Here is a 22,709-nt window from a genome sequence, read left to right on the forward strand (position 1 = left end):
TAATAATTACTGTTATGTGGTACAAAAATGATGCTGCTAAATTGAAGTGTGTATCCGCAGCTGTATCCTATCTAGGCTTTACCAACATATTGACCCTGTACGAATTGAACGGACAAGTGACACGTGATTAAATTTTTTTATGCAATAAATAATAAATAAATAAATATTGGCTTTGGAAATTTACGTTGTGTATGATTTTTGTGCATTATTTTAGCCGTACTACAGAAATATTAAATGCTTCACTTCTCTATGTGGATTAACTCAAATTTACAGGTTATGCAAATGATGATTAACTTACTTCAGTCAACTCTGAGCATGTTGCGGTCAGCATTTTACATTTTAATGCTTATTATGAAGACGAATTACATGTACATTATGCTTATTATAATATCGAAATAACCCCATCTATTGTTTATAACTTGTTATTGTCCCACTGAATAAATATAATCAACAAAAATTTTTTTATATGAGCTATAATATTATTTTAGAACCACAAAAAATATCACTTTCTAATGAATAAGAACGAAATTTATATTTTAGATGATGTTTTTAGGTTATTGGTTCATTAAAGGGTCACAAAACACCAAAACACATTTGTTGAGCTGTTGACAGTCATATTTGCTGCTAAAAACACTATTAAGACACATATATGTCACTAATAAGTGTAAATGGGTTGTTTTTGCGTAATTTCGAGCAAATTCGTACTTCCGGTTTGAAGCTGCGTCACGGCCATGAGATCTTAGCGTGTATTCCAACGTGTAGACTAGATGTCTGTACCTGGAAGTGCCTTATTACGTCTCTGAGTCTCCTGAATTAATGCATAGGTAAGACTAAATTCAAACCGAGCTTTTCTCATCTGCACATGGTAAGATCCGGATTTGCTGCTCGTCTCCTCTTAATAAAGACGCGGCTCCAGTTGGTGTTGATTGTTCCGTCTCTACAGATTTGGTAAGTGAGCGACCAGTGCTCTTTGTTTATTCAGATGGCAAAGTTAGTTCGTATCAAACTATTACACAGAGTGTAAAAGTGTTAGCACCACAATCAATCTTACCGTCCTGTAGGATTTTCACCGCATTTTGTGACAGACACTCCCCTTTTTATGCTAATTTTTACAGACCCTCCCTCTTTTGCTCCTCCGACACTCCCCCCTAAACAGAGCTGGACACGCCCACTTTCCTTAATTTTTCCAAAGTAGAGGTGTGAAAACACCCTGCTGAAACGAGGGGGCTTCATGGCCCTTTAAAAAAATCTACTTCAGACCAGAACACACACAGTATCTGAGTGAATAATGCGCACAGCACTTTCTGTATTTGGCATCATAATTTGTGGTTTTATTAGAATAATACATTGTACAGACTTTACAAACTCAAAAAGGCCACTCTTAAAACGTTCTTTAAAAACAAAGATGAACATTACAAACATGAATAAGGGCTTGTCATGAGGACTCGATAGACACACATGTACTGTACGTTATCTGATGGCTTTCTTTCGTGGACAACGATTAACCCATTTAAGTGCTTTCTTGTGCTGAAATGATCACTGCGCAGGTTCAAGTCTCCTCTGAGGCGAAACGCTTTCTCTTGGCAAACCTGAGAAGAGAAAAATAATAAGTGATTTATTTTTACCATTATAAAACTATAATTGAGTATTACAAGGAATAAAACAATTAGATCCTTATTGGACACACTTTACAATAATGGCCCGTTTCCACTGAGTGGTACGATATGATTCAGTTCGTTACGCTTTGTGCGGTTTATTTATAAACTAATTTCGAGAGGATCACGTGCTTATGATCAACACTGCTGGCTCCTCATTAGATGATTACGGAAGCATTATAAATAACCAGAGTTTTTCACTCCAGTTATCTTCGTCTTGAAGCCCCACCCCCCCCCTCACCCCTACTTCCTCCCCCTTTTCCGATAGGGCTACACGGTGGCCCAGTGGCTAGCACTGTAGCCTCACAGCAAGAACACCGCTTGTCCAACCTCCTATCGGGCTGGTTGGTGTTTCTGTGCGGAGTTTGCCTGTTCTCCCCGTGTTCGCGTGGGTTTCCCCCGGGTACCCAGGTTTCCTCCCACCGTCCAAAAACATAAACCATAGCCAATCGACTAAACCAAATCATCACCTAAGACAACCTTAGTTTACACTTCTCACACGGCGACAAGCAGGGGAGTTCTCGAGACCTACCTGAGCTCAAACTCCCCTCTCACCCTTCTAACGGGAGGGAGCCCCGGGCTCGAGGACATTACGAGCTCAGGGCTCTCTCCCGGGACAGCATGCCAAAATGCCCTTTATTAATTATCAGCTAAGTGTGAACTCTTGAATATGGTTGTTTCCACTGTCAAATGGTCCCTAAAAGCGAAAAAACTCTTGCTTTTGTTTGTATTTCAGTTAACGACAATTATTTACATTTTAGTTTTCCTTTTTTGTTTGTTTTCATTAACTAAATAACTTTGGCGAGAATGACGTCGACTGAAACTTTCTGTCGTGCACAACATTTACCAAAAGGGTACCATTGGTAACATTTGGCAGTGGAAATGCAAGCCTGATTAAAGTGACCCGTACCGACCCGTACAGTACTGTATTACTCAGTGGAAATGGTCCATACGGCTCCATTAGTTAATGCTGGCTAACCTTTATCCGAGACTGTAAGTCGACGTAGTTCCCTGTCCAGCTCCTCGTCTGTGATGTTCATACCAGGATTAGGCACAGAGGGCAGAAACTGGACAAAAGCAGCATCTGGGAGATCCGTTTTCCTCGGAGGAGTAATGGGGTGTGTCGGGACTGCTGGGAACAGATCGTTTTCTGGGACACTTTTCTCCATTAATGACTTCAGCTCCTCTTCCAAGTCCTCCGAATCCTCTCCTATCAGAAAAACAAGCAGCATTATGAATGCAACTTCATAGTAAACATTGAATTTACTTCCAGCTACTTCCAGATCGACACACAGTTACTATTACTAGTGACTACACACACCCTGCTGGGTTTTTTGCTTTCTTGTGTGGTTTATGTTTTATTTTTTTTATTTAAGATTTATATTTTTTTATTAAAAAAAAATACAATTATTATTGCCATTCAATAATGAATAATACAAGCTTGCAAAGTCTGCCATTTTTTTATGGAAAGTACTTTGGCAAGCTTTATTTGCATTAATTTGTTGGAAATAAAGCCAAATTAGTTTCTAGTTCTTCAATTTGGGCCACAAGGAAAAAATGACAATGGTAAAATGAGTTCACTCATGAAATGTTGTTGGGAAATGAAATAAAATAATTGTCTGTGTTTATCTATTATTTTATTGCATTTTTTTTATTGCAAAATAATAAAAAAATCAATTGTGTGTTTATTAAAATGAAATCGTTCATGAAATGTTGCTGCAAAGTAAAATAAAATATTAATTGTCTGCAATTATCGAAACGAATTCACTTATGAAATGTTGCAAAATAAAATAAAATTGCAAAAAATTAATTAAATAAAATATTAATCGTCTACGTTTTGCAAAACAAATTCACAAAATAAATAAATATCAATATTAATTGTTTTCCCAGAGATGAGTTGTGGCTGGAAGGGCATCCGCTGCGTAAAAACTTGCTGGATAAGTTGGTGGTTCATTCCGCTGTGGCGACCCCGGATTAATAAAAAGAATAAGCCGATAAGAAAATGAATTAATGAATATTAATTATGTGTTTATTAAAATGAATTAATTCAAGAAATGTTGTTACCAAATAAATATAAATTTTAATTAATTTAATATTTATTAAATTATTAATTAATTTAATTAATTAATTTTAATATTTTTAAAATATAAATATTAATTGTCTGCGTTTAGCAAAACAAATTTACTCATGAAATGATGCAAAATAAAAAATTATATATATATATATATATATATATATATATATATATATATATATATATATATATATATATATATATATATCAATTGTGTGTTTATTAAAATTATTGAATGAAATGTTGCTAAAATAAAAAAATAAAAAATAAAATATTAATTGTTTGCATTTAGTAAGATGAGTTCACTCAAGAAATGTTGCAAAATAAAATTATACAAAATAAATTAAAATAAATAATAATCGCCTGCATTTAGCAAAACAAATTCACTGATGAAATGTTGCAAAATAAATAAATAAAATGATAATTGTGTGTTTATTAAAATGAATTCATTCATGAAATGTTGTTGCAAAATAAAATAAAAAATTCATTTTCTGCGTTTAGCAAAACTAATTCAGTCATGAAATGTTGTTGCTAAATAAAATAAAATTAAAATTAAAATTAAAAAGCTCAATGAACTAACTCAGGAAATGTTGTGACGAAATAAAAAATTAATTTTCTGCATTTAAAAAAACAAATTAACTCATGAAATGTTGCAAAAAAATAATAATAATAAGATGCCAATTGTGTGTTTATTAAAATGAATTCATTCATGAAATGTTGCAAAACAAAGTCAAATTAAAATAAAAAAATAATTGTCTGCTTGAATAATTGTCAACACACAAATTTTCAGTGTGTTTTGGTTGCCAATACTACAAATTAACCCCAAGATACTACGACAAAAACAAGAAATAACACTGATAAACAGACCACATCAAAGCAATATCCTTTGTAGCTTTAAATTCGTCCATTAGCATAGTGAAAAACCTACCAGCATCCGGCGCCCCACTGGCCAGAGTCTGGTTTACTTCATCCTGAGTGTCGCACAGCTGTGCAAAAAGGCAAGAATGGGAAAATGAAGACAGTCTTTTAAAGTATGGCAAAACTACTACAGCATAAGTCCCCATAAATCACCTCCTGTATCTGATCAACCAGGTTTTCTGCTCGCTCCACAGTCACACCCTTCAGTGAGATTCTCAGAGCCGCCACACCTGCCTGGTATGCCTGCATCACCTGTATCATAACATTAAGTAACATTAACACACACATATTGAATGTATTGAAACAAAATGTTAATTTGATATCTACATAGACTGTATGTGTCTTGGCTGAGTGCACACATTCTCCACAAGTGTTTTTCCTAGCACTAAACTAAAAGATATTCTTGGTTTTGACCTTATTTGGAAGGGTCATGAATATTAATACGCTCTCATGTCAGTGCTTGACACTCACACAAACGCACACAAGGTGATGTACTCTGAAATACAAAATAATAATACTAATATTTGTCATAAAATAATAATACAAATCGAGTAGATAACTTGTTAACTGATGGTTTATTTTAGCTAGAAGGAAAGAATGTTGCCATTTTATGCTACCACAGTAACCTTTTTTGCTCCAGAGTTGTGTTGTGGATGAAATATAGGCTAAAATATATTTATAATAAACAAAATAGACTGAGGGTGCTTTCACACCTACACTTTTGTTTCGGAACGTATCTCGTTTGCCCAGTTAGCGCGGTTCGATTGGCATATGTGAACAGGGCAATCGCGCTCTGTTCCGCGCCAAAGTAATCGCTCCGAGATCGCTTGAATGAGGTGGTCTCGACTCGATTGAAACGAACCCTGGAGCGGTTCGATTGCAGTGAGAAAGCGATCCGATCCGAGCGCGGTTATATCACAGTGTTTTATGGATATGTAATAGGCTTACGGCTATATGAAAAGAGAATTATGAGTAGGGCGGGAAGTTTCGCGCGTCTCCGGATGCCCGCAAACGAGTGATGATCTCCCGGTAATCTCGCGTCTCCCTCCAGGTCCTCAAATAGGCATCGTCGCGCACCCTTCTCACCCCTCCCCACCGCGTCTCTCCTCAGACACATCACGCGCGCGCACCCTGTCAATCACCACCAAACCACCACCTCTCCTGACAGCTGAGCGGGACGCTGCAAAATAAACCCTGACACTCTGACCAATGTAAGGAGAGTTTACTCACACGTGACTTGTTTTAGCTCTTTTGGTCCGATTAGAAACTTTGCAGTGTGAAAGTGAACCGCTCCAAGAGCAAAGAGCAACAATGTAACAATTTAATCTCTGTTTCGGAACAACTGAATCGATTCACAGGTGTGAAAGCACCCTGAGAGAGACATATTTATAGAGTATTTTGTGGTTTTAATGGCAGCACAGTGGCTCTGTGGTCAGCACTGTTGCCTCACAACAAGAAGGGTGCTCTGGTTTCCCCCACAGTCCAAACACATGCGCTATGGGTGAATTAGGTTAACTAAATTGGCCGTAGTGTATGAGTGTGTGTGAAAGTGAAAGTGTATGGGTGTTTCCCAGTACTAGGTTGTGACTGGATAGGCATCCACTATGTAAAACTTATGCTGGAATAGTTGGCGGTTCATTCCGCTGTGGTCACCCCTGATAAATAAGGGACTAAGCCTATGAATGTGGTTTTAATGTATATGAAAACAGGCAGAAATTACTATCAACAACCTTTGAGTCTAGAAAAATCACAGTAAGAGCTTAGTGATATGACTTGACGCATAAACGTATAAACGCAATAAACAATTCATATTCAGCAGTCTACAAATGTCTGTTGCCTCATTACAATAATACACATCAAATTTTACAATATATACATTAAACCAACATAAGATACATTTAAACAGATCTTATGCCTCTTCAGGGTGGCTTATGAATGCATTTTTAATCCGTATATCCTGCATTTTGCTTTCTAATGAACTGTGAACACTCTGTGGTCTTGCATGGCTGCCTGCTTCACAAAACTGCTTACTCCCATATTCAAATAAGAGTCCACACATACATAGAAAGCATAATAGAAGCTTGGATGAACTCAAAAATGAGGGAAATTTTTATCATTGTTGTAATCTCACTACAATTAAGCCTGTAACAAATTACACTCTGCGGCCACTTTATTAGGTACACCTTACTAGTACAGTGTTGGAGCCTGTTTTGCCCTCAAAACTGCCTTAATCCTTTGTGGGATAGATTCAACAAGGTACTGGAAAGATTCTCGAGTGTATGTATATATATTTTGGAAACATGAGGCAGGGAAACTAAAAGCAGAGCAAATTTTTTTTAAAAGCAAGCAGCTATGTATGCCAACGGAGAGTTTACAGCTGCTCAAAATGCAGGAAATACAGATTATAAATGTATTCAGCGGCACCGAGAAAAGGAATAAAGTCTGTTTAAATGCCTTTTTTTGTTGTTCTGTTAGTGAGTTTGTCCTTAATATTCACTCTAATATCAAAAATGGTCAAAAAACAAGCTTTAGATTAAAGGTGTAATTCCTGTTGTTATTAATAAGCATTTGAAACCATTTCTGGTGGAGGAGCTACTCTAAGGCTCTGTTTACACTAGTGCGTTTTAGTTTTAAAACGGCGTTTTAGATCAAAAACGATCTGCGCCCACACTAGCGTTTCACCTAGCGTCTCTGAACATATCTCCGTCCACACTAGGCCACCAAAAACGTATATCACGTGACCATTCTCACACTCTGGGCATTCTAGTATAAACAGGAAGCATGTGTCTCGCTCTGCATTTGGTTATTGTTAGTCAACAAACGCAGTTTGAACAATGAACGCGATGGCAAAGAAAGCAAGAGAGGTATTTTTGTGGACAGATGACAAGGTCGAGTTGTTATTAAACATAACAAATGAATAACTGCACAATGCTGCCTAAAACAGACAATAGTGCAAACAACGCTCCCATGTCTGTGTCCATGTTGTTGTTTACAGTGAAGGCTGGTCTGTCGTCTCCGGTAGCGTTAAGCTAGCTCTCTGCAACTCTCACATGGTCGCCCACTGAAGCTAAGCAGGGCTGCGCCCGGTCAGTACCTGGAAGGGAGACCACATGGGAAAGCTAGGTTGCTGCCGGAAGTGGTGTTAGTGAGACCAGCAGGGGGCGCCCAACCTGCGGTCTGTGTGGGTCCTAATGCCCCAGTATAGTGACGGGGACGCTATACTGCTCAGTGAGCGCCGTCTTTCGGATGAGACGTTAAACCGAGGTCTTGACTCTCTGTGGTCGTTAAAAATACCAGGATGTCTTTTGAAAAAGAGTAGGGGTTTCACCCCGGCATCCTGGCCAAATCTGCCCACTGACTTCTGCCCATCATGGCCTCCTAACCATCCCCATCTTCAATTGGCTTCATCACTCTGTCTCCTCTCCACCAATCAGCTGGTGTGTGGTGTGCGGTCTGGCGCAAAATGGCTGCCGTCGCGTCATCCAGGTGGATACTGCACACTGGTGGTGGATGAGGAGATCCCCCCCATTGTGTAAAGCGCTTTGAGTGCCCAGAAAAGCGCTATATAAATGTAAGGAATTATTATTATTATTAAAGCCATGTGTTACAGTCATGTGATAGGGGCTTGACGAATAAGGGAGGGATACGCAATAACACAAAAGCCCCAATCAGGTAGCGAATCTCAGCAGCCCCGCCTCCGTTTACAGATGTCTCCGTTTTCCCCCATCCACACTGAGACAGAGCAGCAGCGTTTCAGAATGAAAACGGCCTCTCCAGCGTTTCCAAAACGCTCCGTTTTCTGCGCTAAAACTCCGGTGTAGTGTGGACGGATGGCGTAACCATAGCAAAACTTATGCGTTTTCAAACTAAACGCATTAGAGTAAACGGGGCCTATATCCCACCCTATGTTTCACCTGAGATTACGTCAAACATCAAATAAAAAAATGCACATTTCAAAGCACCTCATGGGGACTTCAAGTGTAGACATTAAATGCAGAAAGGAGAAAAGTGCAATCAGATGGCGTGAATGCAAGTGAAGTGATGAATCATGGGTGATATAGAGTGTTGTCTGTCGACAGCATGTGTTGTTGTTCACACCAGACTGTCAGATAATCTGTGCGTCTCACCAGGCGGTCGGTCTGGGAGTTTGCTATTCTGTCCAGGATCCCCTTCACTGTTTCAAGCTGAGCAAACAGACGATCCGCTTTCTTCTCCACCCGTTTGCTCCCACGTAAACACCTCAGGGCCTGTGGACGGAGAAAGCCGGAATTAATAACTAATAATCATAAATGAATAAATAAGCTGTATAAGTGAGTGTATACCTGTGATTTCTTCCCCTCTTTAAGCAGCGATTTTGCCTGCTGCTTGCACCTAGGTTTTAAACACATGCATCAGATGCAGTACCATCATAATTACCCATCATGCCACGATAACCGGATGAAAAGTCTCACTTTTCGGCCTCGTGTCCCAGAGCCTCCACGCGCTCCTCCAGAAGCTTCTCGCTGCACTGGAGCTGGTAGATTCCCAAGTCCACCTCGCTCACAGGAGACACGCGGCCCTGTCCCGCCTGACTGAATTTCACCAGCTATACGGAGACATGGGTAAAAGTTTAATCAGAGCTGAGCAATCCGAACCCAAACAAGTACTAAAGCTGCTCATGATTTCAAAGAGCCCCTATTGTGGGTTTTCGAAAATGAGCTTCCATGTAGTGTGTAACACAGATCTAAGTGAAGTGAAATATCCAGCTAAGGCTTAGGGTGCTTTCACATCTGTAGTTCGCTTCATTTGGTCTGCTCCAAGGGTAATAAATGATACATTGTTGCATCTTCTGCCGTCTTTGGGTCGCTTTCACACCACACTGCTGGCTTTAGTCCGAACTAGTTGAAACGAACCAAAATGCAGTCATCTGACAAAATCCACATCTCTCATTGGCCAGCTGTTGTTGAACATATTTCCTAAACTGCTTATTGATTGGTCAGAATTGACGTGCGGGAAAATGCCAGTGAACTCCCGCAGGTAAACAAAACCTTTTACTCTGGAGGGACGACTGCGCTGGCTGATTGTTTCCCTGCTTTAGACAAACTATACATTACGAAAATGAAGCGCAGCAGCGGCTGGAAAACAGTGTTCAATGCATCGCACGTCACTTCAGGAGGAGACGTGAATTAATTTAGCTAAAAACTTGGGTAGTAATAGCCAAGGTAGTGGCTATTCTTCCTGGGGTCCATCGAAGATAACACAAAATTACATTAATACACAACAACAAAGACTAATAAAAACATTAAAATACAAAATTCATACACAACATCCAAATCAACAATCCACTTAATATTGTTCCATTAAATATTTTTTAAATGATTTTTTTTTTTGGTCTTTTTTTTTTTATGTGGTCTAAAATCAGCTGTTTCCTTTTTGTTTTTGTTTTCATTTATATATTTATGTATATTCTTATTGTGTAAATTTATAAATGTCACATCTGATAACAGGGCCGGAGTGGGACTCCTTTTCAGCCCTGGAGTTTCAAGCATTGGAGCGGCCCACCTCAGTTCACGACTGACTATATTAAAATGAGGTCATTTCCGATTCAGTTTCTAATGACACTATCACTCCTTTTTCAAGAGAACAGCTGCTTTAAAACTTCAAATGTTCAACAACCTTACAGTTTTATATGTCTTAACAATAAAAATGAAAAAAAAAAAAAAGATTTACTCAGGTGAGATTCGAACATGGATCGACGACATCGTAACGCAACGTGCTGACCACTGGACCACAATGGCGCTGTTACAATTATGTGGCCGGAATGAAAGTTAGATTATCATTACCATCCAGGCTGCATTTTGCTCATGGGGCTGTGAGACAATAAATAAGAAGAGCGAAGCTGCTGCAAAATAATGAATAAAAAGAGTGAGGCTATGGTCAAATAAATAAATAAATGAGAAAAAAAATTGCGACTGCTGAGAGCGCAAGCAGCTAGAAACACCGGCCCTCGCAGCCAAAAAATGGACCGGCCCACCGGGAACTCTCCCGGTCCTCCCGATTGGCCAATCCGGGCCTGTCTGATAAATTTAAATTTAAATAAGCATTATATTGAATAAAAGTATTATTTGAGTCAAAAATCATACCGACCCCAAACTTCTGAATGAGCACACAGAGAGTCACTGAAAGCCTACGTTATTATCTACGATTTTCCCTTCATAAATGAACACACAGACTGACCTTCTCTCCTTCGTGGAGCGAGACGGTGACGTGTTTCTCTCTCTGGAGCTGCAGCAGAGCCATGCAGAGTGTGCTTTCGTCAGGACAGATGTGAGACGAGAGAGAACGCAGCTCTTGGAAAGACAGCAGAGAGCGCGCTGATAAAGCAGAGCCCCGATATGCCGCTAAAAGCTCTGCAGCCTTTTCCTACAAGTGAAATACAGCTTTCATTACAATCAGCCTTGACCCATAACTACCTGCATGCGCTGTGGACTCCAGGTTTTTTTTTGCTATTATATTTTATTAATTTCCGTTTGTACGCACTGAAATACAACACTTCACATACAATTTTTTTTGCAACAATAACCTTGCTGCATGGGGCAGCACAATGGCTCGGTGGTTATACAGAGAGTGTATGGGTGTTTCCCAGCACTGGGTTGTCGCTGGAAGTGCATCCGCTGCATAAAACATATGCTGGAATAGTTGGCGATTCATTCCACTGTGGCAACCCCTGATAAATAAGGGACTAAGCCAAATGAAAATGAATGAATAAATTAACCTTGCTGCATTTACAAAATATACTGAATAAAATGATATCTACAAACATATTTCCAGGTGTTTTTAAAAAATTTTCTAAGTTTAAGTGTTTAAGACATTACAATTTATATAATCAATTACATATTTGTAAGTCATTTAATTACATTAACTTAACTAGAATTAATTTGTAACTAATTACATAAACACTAAATTCAAGTCAAGTCTAAATTGTCAAATCATGGACAATCAAAAAAAAAAAGTTTGCTTAAGAAGGCTAATAATGTTGACCTTAAAACGTTTTTCTTAAAAAAATTAAAAACTGCTTTTATTTTAGCCGAAATAAAACAAATAAGACTTTCTCCAGAAGAAAAAAATATTATAGGAAATACTGTGAAAAATTCCTGAATCTGTTCAACATCATTTGTAAAATATTTAAAAAACAAAAAAAACAAAAACAAAGGAGGGCGAACAATTTTGACTTCAGCTGTATATATTGTTGTTTTTCAAGCTGTGGTTTTGACTGCAGACACACTTACTTTGACTAGTTCGATGACAACGAAGGACTCCTCCAGCGGGACTCTCCCACTGCCCAGCAGAGCCGACAGGGTCCATTTCAGAGGCCGGACTAACAAGAGTCCAACACCCCACGACAGCCAGCCCGAGTCCACGTTTGCAGCAAAGTCGGATTCCTTCTGTACCTTCCCACTCCTGAAGGACAAGAAAACACGCTCAATCCACAGAAAACATACACAGACTATCAGACACTGTATTTTAGGAGGATCTGTCTGTCTGTCTGTCTATCTATCTATCTCTCTATCTATCTATCTATCTATCTGTCTATCTGTCTATCTGTCTGTGTATCTATCTGTGTGTCTGTCTATCTATCTATCTATCTATCTATCTATCTATCTATCTACCTATCTATCTATCTATCTATCTATCTGTCTGTCTGTCTGTCTGTCTGTCTGTCTGTCTGTCTGTCTGTCTGTCTATCTATCTGTGTATCTATCTGTGTGTCTGTCTGTCTATCTATCTATCTATCTATCTATCTATCTATCTATCTATCTATCTATCTATCTATCTATCTATCTATCTATCTATCTATCTATCTATCTGTCTGTCTGTCTGTCTGTCTGTCTGTCTATCTATCTGTGTATCTATCTGTCTGTCTGTCTGTCTGTCTGTCTGTCTGTCTGTCTGTCTGTCTGTCTGTCAATCAATCAGTCTGTCTGTATGTCTGTCTGTCTGTCTGTCTGTCTATCTATCCATCCATCCATCCATCCATCCATCCATCCATCTATCTATCTATCTGTCTGTCTGTCTGTCTGTCTGTCTGTCTGTCTGTCTGTCTGTCTGTCTGTCTGTCAATCAATCAGTCTGTTTGTCAATCAATCTATCTATCTATCTATCTATCTATCTATCTATCTATCTATCTATCTATCTGTCTGTCTGTCTGTCTGTCTGTCTATCTATCTGTGTATCTATCTGTGTGTCTGTCTGTCTATCTATCTATCTATCTATCTGTCTGTCTGTCTGTCTGTCTGTCTGTCTGTCTGTCTGTCTGTCAATCAATCAGTCTGTCTGTATGTCTGTCTGTCTGTCTGTCTGTCTATCTATCCATCCATCCATCCATCCATCCATCAATCCATCTATCTATCTATCTATCTATCTATCTATCTATCTATCTATCTATCTATCTATCTATCTATCTATCTGTCTGTCTGTCTGTCTGTCTGTCTGTCTGTCTGTCTGTCTGTCTGTCTGTCTGTCTGTCTGTCTGTCTGTCTGTCTGTCTGTCTGTCTGTCAATCAATCAGTCTGTTTGTCAATCAATCTATCTATCTATCTATCTATCTATCTATCTATCTATCTATCTATCTATCTATCTATCTATCTATCTATCTATCTATCTATCTATCTATCTATCTATCTATCTACCTACCTGTCTGTCTGTCTGTCTGTCTGTGTATCTGTCTGTCTATCTATCTATCTATCTATCTATCTATCTATCTATCTATCTATCTATCTATCTATCTATCTATCTATCTATCTATCTATCTATCTATCTATCTATCTATCTATCTACCTGTCTGTCTGTCTGTCTGTCTGTCTGTCTGTCTGTCTGTCTGTCTGTCTGTCTGTCTGTCTGTCTGTCTGTGTATCTGTCTATCTGTCCGTCCGTCCGTCCGTCCGTCAATCAGTCTGTCTGTCTGTCTGTCTGTCTGTCTGTCTATCTATCTGTCTGTCTGTCTGTCTGTCTGTCTGTCTGTCTGTCTGTCTGTCTGTCTGTCGGTCTGTCGGTCTGTCGGTCTGTCGGTCTGTCTGTCGGTCTGTCTGTGCATCTATCTATCTATCTATCTATCTGTCTGTCTCGTCACTTTAGAATTACAAGGTTCTCTCTGACATTTTTGTCAAAATTGAGTTATTGACATTCTTATTAAATGACAACTTATTTACATTATGGGATGTTTTTATTAGTTGTTTACATTTTCATATTTGTAAACATTTTTAAAGAAATGTTACAGACATACTGTTTGCTATGGAATGCAAAAACTTTGAAGCTCAATATCCCAAATTATTCAGAACGCAGATAAAACCTTATAATTCCAAGGTGACATTCTGTCTATAATGTGTAATGTCTGTCTGTATTCCCTTTGTTTTTAAATTTATGTTATAATGCCGTTTTATTTTCAATTTTATGTTATGCATTTTAATTTATGTTATGTTATGTTACATTCTGAAAAAGTATTACCATAAACAACATTTTTGTGACACCACAATATAAATGAGAACATAAATTAATTGAAATAATTTCGTTATGATGCAGTTTCATTGAATTCAATTTAATTATTTGCATTATAATGCCATTTTATTTACTTATTTATTATGCCACTTTATTGCATTTGTTATAATGCCGTTTTATTTTAGGTTATTCAATTCATTAATTTGTTAATGTTATAATGCCAACTTATTTTTGAATTATTTAATTATTTATGTTATAATTTAACTTAATTATTTGTGTTGTTGACATTTTGTGACACCACAGTATATATGAAGACTTATTATACTGTCCATAATGAGTCAAAATTATTCACCCTCCAGTAAAATTTTTATATTTTTTCTTCTGGAGAAAGTCTTATTTGTTTTATTTCGTCGAGAATAAAAGCAGTTTTCAATTTTTTTGAACCCTTTTAAGGTCAATATTATTAGCCCCTTTAAGCAATATTTGTTTCAATAGTCTACAGAACAAACCACTGTTATACAATAACTTCATTTATTAGAAATGAGTTATTAAAGCTATTATGTTTAGAAAAGTTCTGAAAACAGAAATTGGGAAGAGACTACATACAGCGGGCTAATAATTCTGTCTTCAACTGTAAATATATAAATAAAAATACTGTTATTCTCTCACCTGATCATGCTCTGGATGACAGTACTCAAGCCCAGAGGAACTGAGCCCTTTCTTCTGAAATTTTCATTCAGATCCTGCAGATTAACACACACAGATCCGCATCTCCTGCAGTGCTCGATGATCAGCGGGCTCCAGAAGTCGATCTTCCCATCCCAGTCGGTGCAGTCCACATCTCGGTTCTCTTTAAAGGCCGAGAATAAGAAAGACATCCGTTCGTCGTCATCCCAGTCTGGAGGAAACCACCCGCTCCTCTTTTCCACCGAAACTGACATTGTGCTGCGAACCAGAGTTTGGATGATTACTTCAAGGACAACTAAAACACTTTAGTGATCAAAAAGCACAATATATCACAGAATTATCACTATCACAATAATAGCATACGCACTATACACTCACCGGCCACTTTATTAGGTACACCTGTCCAACGCAACTTTCTAATCAGCCAATCACATGGCAGTAACTCAATGCATTTATGCATGTAGACAAGGTCAGGACGACCTTCTGCAGTTCAAATCGAGCATCAGAATGGGGATTTAGGCTATTTCCAGCAGGATAACCTGCCATGTCATAAAGCGTGAATCATCTCAGACTGGTTTCATAAACATGACAATGAGTTCACTGTACTCAAATGGCCTCCACAGTCACCAGATCTAAATCCAATAGAGCACCTTTGGGATGTGGTGAAATGGGAGATTCACATCATGGATGTGCAGCCGACAAATCTGCAGCAACTCTGTGACGCTATCATCTCAATATGGAGCAAAATCTCTGAGGAATATTTACAGTACCTTGTTGAATCTAAGCCATGAAGGATTACGGCAGTTCTGAAGGCAAAAGGGGTCCAATCCGGTACTAGTAAGGTGTACCTAATAAAGTGGCCAGTGAGTGTACGTATCTGAGGTGTAAAAAAAATGCATTTATTTTATGCATAGGTTGTTTATTTAAACTTAAGCAATCAGATGGGGTCTCACTATCTTTAGCTAAATGCATCTAAATTCAAGATTTCTTTTCAAAATAGCAATATTAAGACTATCTGGTCAAATTGTATTCATATCGCACTATATATCGTTGCAGAAAAACTAAAAAGCGCATGCATTCAGTCTGTAAGTAAATATATCAACTAACATTAATCATGTGTCACATATTTTAAAGTGTTATCAAAAACATTCCTAAGATGATTATACTAAAGTGTAAATTGAATTTAACGCTTTCAGACAACTATATAATGTTATTGGCAATTAAACAATAATATATTACATTTTAAATGTATATATTACGCAATTTAACTAAGTGTTTTGTATTCTACATGTTGTTTTTTAAATCATTTACGGTTTTTGATTTACGGTTTTTGAAATATTATTGTGTACAATCCAACTTAATGACAGGATTTATGCTGAATAAAATATATAATGTCATTTAAATGTGCATTTATATTATATTAACGTCAGATGCAATATTGAACATGCCACACCTCAGTTAAAAGTTCTTCACATTAGCTTTAGCATGTAGCACTAAATGCCATTTAAAGCAGCCATGAATGTGTCCTTCAATTTTACCCGAGTAAAGTTATAATATAAAGGTGTTTTTTTGTGAAGTATGACACTTTGAAGACTGTTAAGTGGACATTTAAGTGCACTTCTGCAGTATTTTACAAGGGTGACAAGCATCAAAATGTCAAATTTAGGATAGTAACGTTAATTCAATTGAGGCGTATGTAAGTAAATACATTAACTAACATTTAGCATGTGTCACATACTGTAAAAGTGTTATCAAAAACATTCCTAAGATGATTATACAAAAGTGCAAACTGAATTTAACGCTTTCAGACAATTATTTAATGTTATTCGCAATTAAAAAATAATATATTACATTTTAAATTTATACAATACACAATTTAACTAAGTGTTTTGTATTCGACATGTTGCTTTATAAATCATTTTCAGTTTTCTAAATGTAATTGTGTACTATCCAACTTAATGACAGGATTTATGCTGAATAAATTATGTAATGTCATTTGAATTTACATTTTAGCAGTATTGAAATATAGTTGCACATTAGTAATGCAATTTCGTTGCAATTAAAAACATGTATAGGGTAATTTATTAACGTCAGATGCAATATTGAACATGCCACACCTCAGTTAAAATAGTTCTTCAGATTAGCTTTAGCATGTAGCACTAAATGCCATTTAAAGCAGCCATGAATGTGTACTTTAATTATACCCGAGTAAAGTTATAATATAAAGGTGTTTTTTGTCAAGTATGACACTTTGAAGACTATTAAGTGGACATTTTAAGTGCAGTTTTTCAAAAGGGAGTCAAGCATCAAAATGTCAAATTTAGGATAGCAACGTTAATTCAGTGGACGCGTATGATTAGCATTAACAATACTTGTTTTGTCTTTTGGATTTCAATTAAAATTGTAAATAATAATGGCATAAATGTAAAGTCTGCGTCACTTTGTACAGCAAACATGTCTGTTTTTATGCCCTGTCATAAACGCAAAGTACACCACAGCTTTCACTTTCCCTCACACGATGCTAGCAACACATCAGAAGGTCAAACCAGAGGCTGACAGCCATCATTTATAACAATATACTAACTATATATCATTAATAAATCTAGCTGTCAGCATCAAGTGAGCTGCTTGCTGATCTTAGGAAGGATTTATCTAACGTTAACGTTAATAAGATTTGATGTGAAATCAAACCTCAAGCTGAAGCAGCAGGATGAAGTCCTCAGCTAAAATCTCCTCAGTAAATGTCCTGACATCCATCAGCAGGGATCCACATAATGTTTATATGATCTGCAGTATAGAAAAAGACGAGTAAACCTCCGTCTTTCTTCTTCTTTCTGTTTTTCCCCTTCCTCTGTTGTTTAGCTGGAGGTTGTAAAACCAACTTTAAAGTGGATCTTCCACCACCTACTGGATTGGAGTAACTGTAACAGGTAATGTTCTCCCAAACATTAACATTTACTCACTATTTACTCACCCTCAAGTGGTTCCAACCCTTTATGAGTGTATTTCTTTCTGTTGAACACAAAAGTAGATACTTTGAAGAATGCTGGAAACCTGTAACCATCCACTTCCATAGTAAGAAAAACAAATGGTCTTGTATGGAAGTCAGTGGTTGCATGTTTTCAGCTTTCTTCAATGAACATTTACTCATTATTTACTCACCCTCCAGTGGTTACAACCCCTTATGAGTGTATTTTTTCTGTTGAACACCAAAGAAGACAGTTTGAAGAACGCTGGAAACCTGTAACTATTGACTTTCATAGTAGGATAAACAAATATGATACAATGGAAGTCAATGGTTACAGGTTTTCAGCTTTCTTCAATGAACATCTTCTCAATATTTACTCACCCTCAAGTGGTTTCAACCCATTTTTTGAGTATATGTATTTTTTTCTGCTAAACACGAGAAGATACTTTGAAGAATGCTGGAAACATGGTTACAGGTTCTTCACTGAACATTTACTCACCCTCAAGTTGTTCCAACCCTGTATGAGTGTATATATATATATATATTCTGTTAAACACATGATACTTTGAAGAAAGCTGAAATTCTGTAACCATTGACTTTAATAGTAGGAAAACAAATAACCTTCAATGGAAGTCAATAGTTACAGGTTTTCATCTTTTTTTAATGAACATTTACTCACCCTCAAGTGGTTACAACCTTTTTAAGAGTATATTTTTTTCTGTTAAACACAAAAGAAGATACTTTGAAGAAAGCTGGAAACCTGTAACCATTGACTTTTAAAGTAGGATAAACAAATAGGATACAATGGATGTCAATGGTTACATATTTTCAGCTTTCTTCTCTGAACATTTACTCACCCTCAAGCTGTTCCAACCCTTTATGAGTATATATATATATAATTTATTTTATTTTTTCTGTTGAACACAAGATTCTTTAAAGAAAGCTAAACTTATGTAACCATCGACTTCCATAGTAAGATAAACAAATAGGCTCCAATGGAGGTCAGTGGTTACAGGTTTTCAGTTTTCTTCAGTGGAAGTTTACTCACTATTTACTCACCCTCAAGTGGTTCCAACCCTTTATGAGTATTTATATTTTTCTGTTGAACACAAAAGAAGATACCTTGAAGAAAGCTGAAATCCTGTAACCATCTACTTTCATTGTAGGATAAACAAATAGCCTACAATGCAAGTCAATGGTTACAGGTTTTCATCTTTTTTTTTTTAATGAACATTTACTCGCCCTCAAGTGGTTACAGCCCTTTATGAGTGTATTTTTTTATGTTGAAAACAAAAAAAGATACTTTGAAGAAAGCTGGAAACCTGTAACCATTCACTTTCATAGTAGGAAAAACAAACAGGATACAATGGAAGTCAATGGTAACAGGTTTTCAGCTTTCTTCAATGGAAATTTACTCACCATCAAGTGCTTCCAACCCTTTATGAGTATATGTATTTTTTTCTGTTAAGTACAAAAGAAGATACCTTAAGAAAGCTGGTTACCTGTAACCATTGAGTTCCATAGTAGGATAAACAATCACTATGGAAGTCAATGGTTACAGGTTTTCAGCTTTCCTCAATAACATTTACTCACCCTTCGTTACAACCCTTTACAAGTTTATTTTTTCTGTTAAACACAAAATAAGATATTTTGAAGAAAGCTGGAAACCTGTAACCATTTACTTCCATAGGAAAAACAAATAGCCTACTATGGAAGTCAATAGTTACTTGTTTTCAGCTGTCTTCACTATTTACTCACCCTCAAGTGGTTCCAACTTTTTATTATGGAAGTCGGTGGTTACTGGTTGTCAGCTTTCTTACTCACCCTCAAGTGGTTTCAACCCTTCACAAGAAAATTTTTCCTGTTAAACACAAAAGAAGATGGTTTGAAGAATGCTGAAAACCTGTAACCATTGACTTCCATAGTAGGAAAACCAAATGGCCTGCTATGGAAGTCAATAGTTACAGGTTTTCAGCTTTCTTCAGTGAACATTTACTCACTATTTATGCACCCTCAAGTGGTCAAAAGTCTTTACAAGTATTTTTCTTTTGTGTTAAAAACAAAATAAGATAGTTTGAAGAATGCTGAAAACATGTAACCATTGACTTCCATAATAGGAAAACCAAATGTTAAAACCAATAGTTACCGGTTTTCAGCTTTCTTCAGTGAACATACTCACTATTTATGCACCCTCAAGTAATTTAAAACCCTTTACAACAAATTTTTTTTCTGTTAAACACAAAATAAGATACTTTAAACAAAGCTGAAATCCTGTAACCATCGACTTCCATAGTAGGAAAAACAAATACTATGGAAGTCAATGGTTACAGGTTTTTAGCTTTCTTCGAAATGCCTTTTGTGTTCAAATTAAATCCTATCCATCAATCCTTTATCAATCATATAGCTAAACATTTCATATTAACGTCATAATACCAGTCAAACACTTTTCTCACTGTCATTCAGTCTAATAATAAAGCTTATTACAGTTTTGTTACTGTAGATTATTAATTTAGGCTACTAAGTAATCATTTTTTATACATTGATTTTATTTAGGAAGTGAACATTCTCTCTAACACACACTAAATAAAGCAATTTCTTGCAAATACTTTTGAACTATACTATAGTAAAGTACTTGAATTAATCTGTTGTGGGAAATTAGAATTACTCAGGTAACTGCAACTTAACAAACTACCCAATATTGTACTATAAACACACAATACACCACATTTTACTGTAGTAAACTAAAGCACACCACACTGTTTATTATAGTTGATCAGTTCATAAATATTGAATATGATCATAACCCTAAATTGTACAGAAACACCATGTTGTTCACTATAAACACCTTCAGTATTTTAACCTGCATACACACAACACATGACACAAAGATTCCTTAACAAGGCTTTATTAAAAGCAACTGTACATAATACCACAGTAACATTGCAAAACTTTATACACATTCAACTTGGCATTGTTCCATGTGGGAAGCACAAGCAGTGCTGCACCTCTGGAGGAAGATGATCTACATGCAACACATCTTAATCATCTCCTCCATTCCCCCTCGTGTCTTATGTTCTGGTGTTGTCCAGCAGAGATGGAGAATGCTTCTTCTGAAGGTGGCACTGGTGCAAGAAATGACTCACCGTGGCGGGAGCATCTCGGGCCACAAGATGTGCAGCCTTCGACCTTTTATAAAGGTGCATGAGACCAGAATCAAGCCTCCTACTGTGGCATTTCGGAGGCTGAGGCTCAAATGACCTTGTTAACGTTATCTCAGGCTGCGTCTGGATTCTTATGTGGTGCACCTGCGGGAATTGAATTTCCTGCACATGCACCTGCACCTTGACTTGCTTTTCCACAACACGACGAGGAAGACTTTTTCTCTCCTTCTGAAGCTCAACCAGTGGTGGGAGCTTCAGCTTCTGTGGCCGCTGCGCTCGAACAGCAAGGCGCCGACGCACAGTTTTAGGAGGGACAGTCGAGTCTTCCTCTCTCTCCGGCTCTGCAGAAACAACGAGGAGTTCCTTCTTCTCAGAAACAGCTTCGACTGGGATTTCCTCCTCAGGAGCAGTGATGGGGAGAGAAGTCTCCTCTTCTGCAGGATACGGAGCTTCTGTGTTATCCTGCACAACACGATCGGTGTTCTCAGCCTTCCGCGTCCGGACATGCTCCTCCAGTTTCTCATAAACACCCAATTTGATGTTGCGGAGGCGGAATCGGTTTAGGTCAGGAAACGGTTTATTCGGGGCCACAGGCTTCTTCGCAGTCTTAGACACTGGCTTTGGGGCCGGTGGAGGAGGAAAGCGTGTGACCCTGACGTCCAGCTTCTTCAGTAGCTCCGTCGAGGGGGTATAGTCAAAATATGGGTGGTGATTCTCAGGACAAGATTCCTCTTCAACAGAGACACTGGAGGGTCTCCGGAGTACGGGCCTTTTTGGACGTAGCCACGACACACCTTGCTTCTCCTCGGTGGCGGGGCGCGTGATTTTCGGAGAGTGTAAAAGACTCCGAACCACAGAATTCGGAATAAAGCCGTCTGGGGCAATCGGCCAGACTTGCCTCCTAAAACTAGACTTGTCCGGCGACTTAGTCGCCGGGGGACGAGGAGTGTATGTCATTTTAAAAGTTGTCGTCATGTTGGCCATATTACTCTCAAAAATAAAGCAAAATCAATTAGGACGAACTGCTGAAAGCGAGTAAATGCAATCTTCTGGCCGCTTTTGATTAAAAATGGCGAAATTCTTCCAGACCCGCGCTTTAGAACACGTTCTAATAGAATGTTTGACGTCACGTTAGAACTTGACGTGTCTGTGTGTGGGGTCACGTCAGACCTTTAAAAAGTGAAATATAGTTTGCTCTTAAGTGTATCTAAAATAATAATAATAATAATATTGAAAATTATAATAACAATAATAACTTAATAATAATGATTGCGACACCCCCCCCCCCCCCCCCCCCTCCGTAATACCGCTTCGTACGGTCCACGCCATTCAATGCATAGGGAAGGGAAAACTTGTAACTTACTCATCTCCTAATAGACGCTTAAAGTGTTCAAAAGCATGCGTTTCTTGCAGTATAGCTGTTTGTTATAGTCTAAAATAAATTTAGATTGACTCTTGGTGTGTTCTTGTGTACAAACAGGTTAAACAATGCGAGCGTAATGTACCTGTGTATACCGAAAACAGGTTGTCTTTGTAAACCGCGTCTATTAAAATAGATTACAAACGTCAGAATCCAGCGATGAACACTGAACACGTAAATAACCTTGATTAATAAATGAGAAATCATTTCATTAGTAGCTGTATGAAATGGTCTCAATGAGGCATGTAGATGTTCAGCCTGAAAATGATCAAATACACGCGTATTCACTTCATTTACACCCCAGAGAAAATCAATTCAACAATATAAGACACGACACGGGAAACTGCAGATA

General features: G+C 37.6%; 2 protein-coding genes across 5 annotated transcripts in view; both read right to left on the bottom strand.

Moving 5' to 3' along the window:
- Positions 1-1,294, bottom strand: part of si:ch211-198o12.4 — a 9,339-nt gene extending 8,045 nt beyond the window's left edge. For all 3 annotated transcript variants that reach the window (XM_073909500.1, XM_005167342.5, XM_073909499.1), the window contains exon 1: positions 1-1,294. This exon is cut by the window's left edge and continues 638 nt beyond it. The gene's annotated coding sequence lies outside the window, so the exon portion shown is untranslated.
- A 15-nt stretch (positions 1,295-1,309) lies between these two features.
- Positions 1,310-17,644, bottom strand: chmp7 (charged multivesicular body protein 7). Of its 2 annotated transcripts, none has more exons than XM_073909254.1 (11): positions 16,926-17,644; positions 14,791-16,261; positions 11,916-12,087; positions 10,864-11,049; positions 9,099-9,232; positions 8,970-9,018; positions 8,775-8,894; positions 4,801-4,899; positions 4,658-4,715; positions 2,635-2,865; positions 1,310-1,589 (listed from the first exon to the last, which is right to left on the bottom strand). In XM_073909254.1, the coding sequence occupies exons 2-11, from the start codon at positions 15,060-15,062 to the stop codon at positions 1,537-1,539; spliced, it is 1,374 nt and encodes a 457-aa protein (XP_073765355.1). In that variant the 5' UTR covers positions 15,063-16,261; positions 16,926-17,644; the 3' UTR covers positions 1,310-1,536.
- Positions 17,645-22,709: the final 5,065 nt, after the last annotated feature.

This window comes from Danio rerio, chromosome 8 (assembly GCF_049306965.1).
Source record: "Danio rerio strain Tuebingen ecotype United States chromosome 8, GRCz12tu, whole genome shotgun sequence".
Lineage (NCBI taxonomy): Eukaryota > Metazoa > Chordata > Actinopteri > Cypriniformes > Danionidae > Danio > Danio rerio.

Excerpts from the sequence above, each read along its gene's own strand:
- chmp7 (XM_073909254.1), bottom strand. The coding sequence starts at position 15,062 with ATGTCAGTTTCGGTGGAAAAGAGGAGCGGGTGGTTTCCTCCAGACTGG. Across the intron at positions 8,895-8,969 it reads AAGAGGGGAAGAAATCACAG|GCCCTGAGGTGTTTACGTGG; the intron begins GTATACACTCAC and ends CTCCGTCCACAG. Across the intron at positions 4,716-4,800 it reads TGGTTGATCAGATACAGGAG|CTGTGCGACACTCAGGATGA; the intron begins GTGATTTATGGG and ends CTTTTTGCACAG.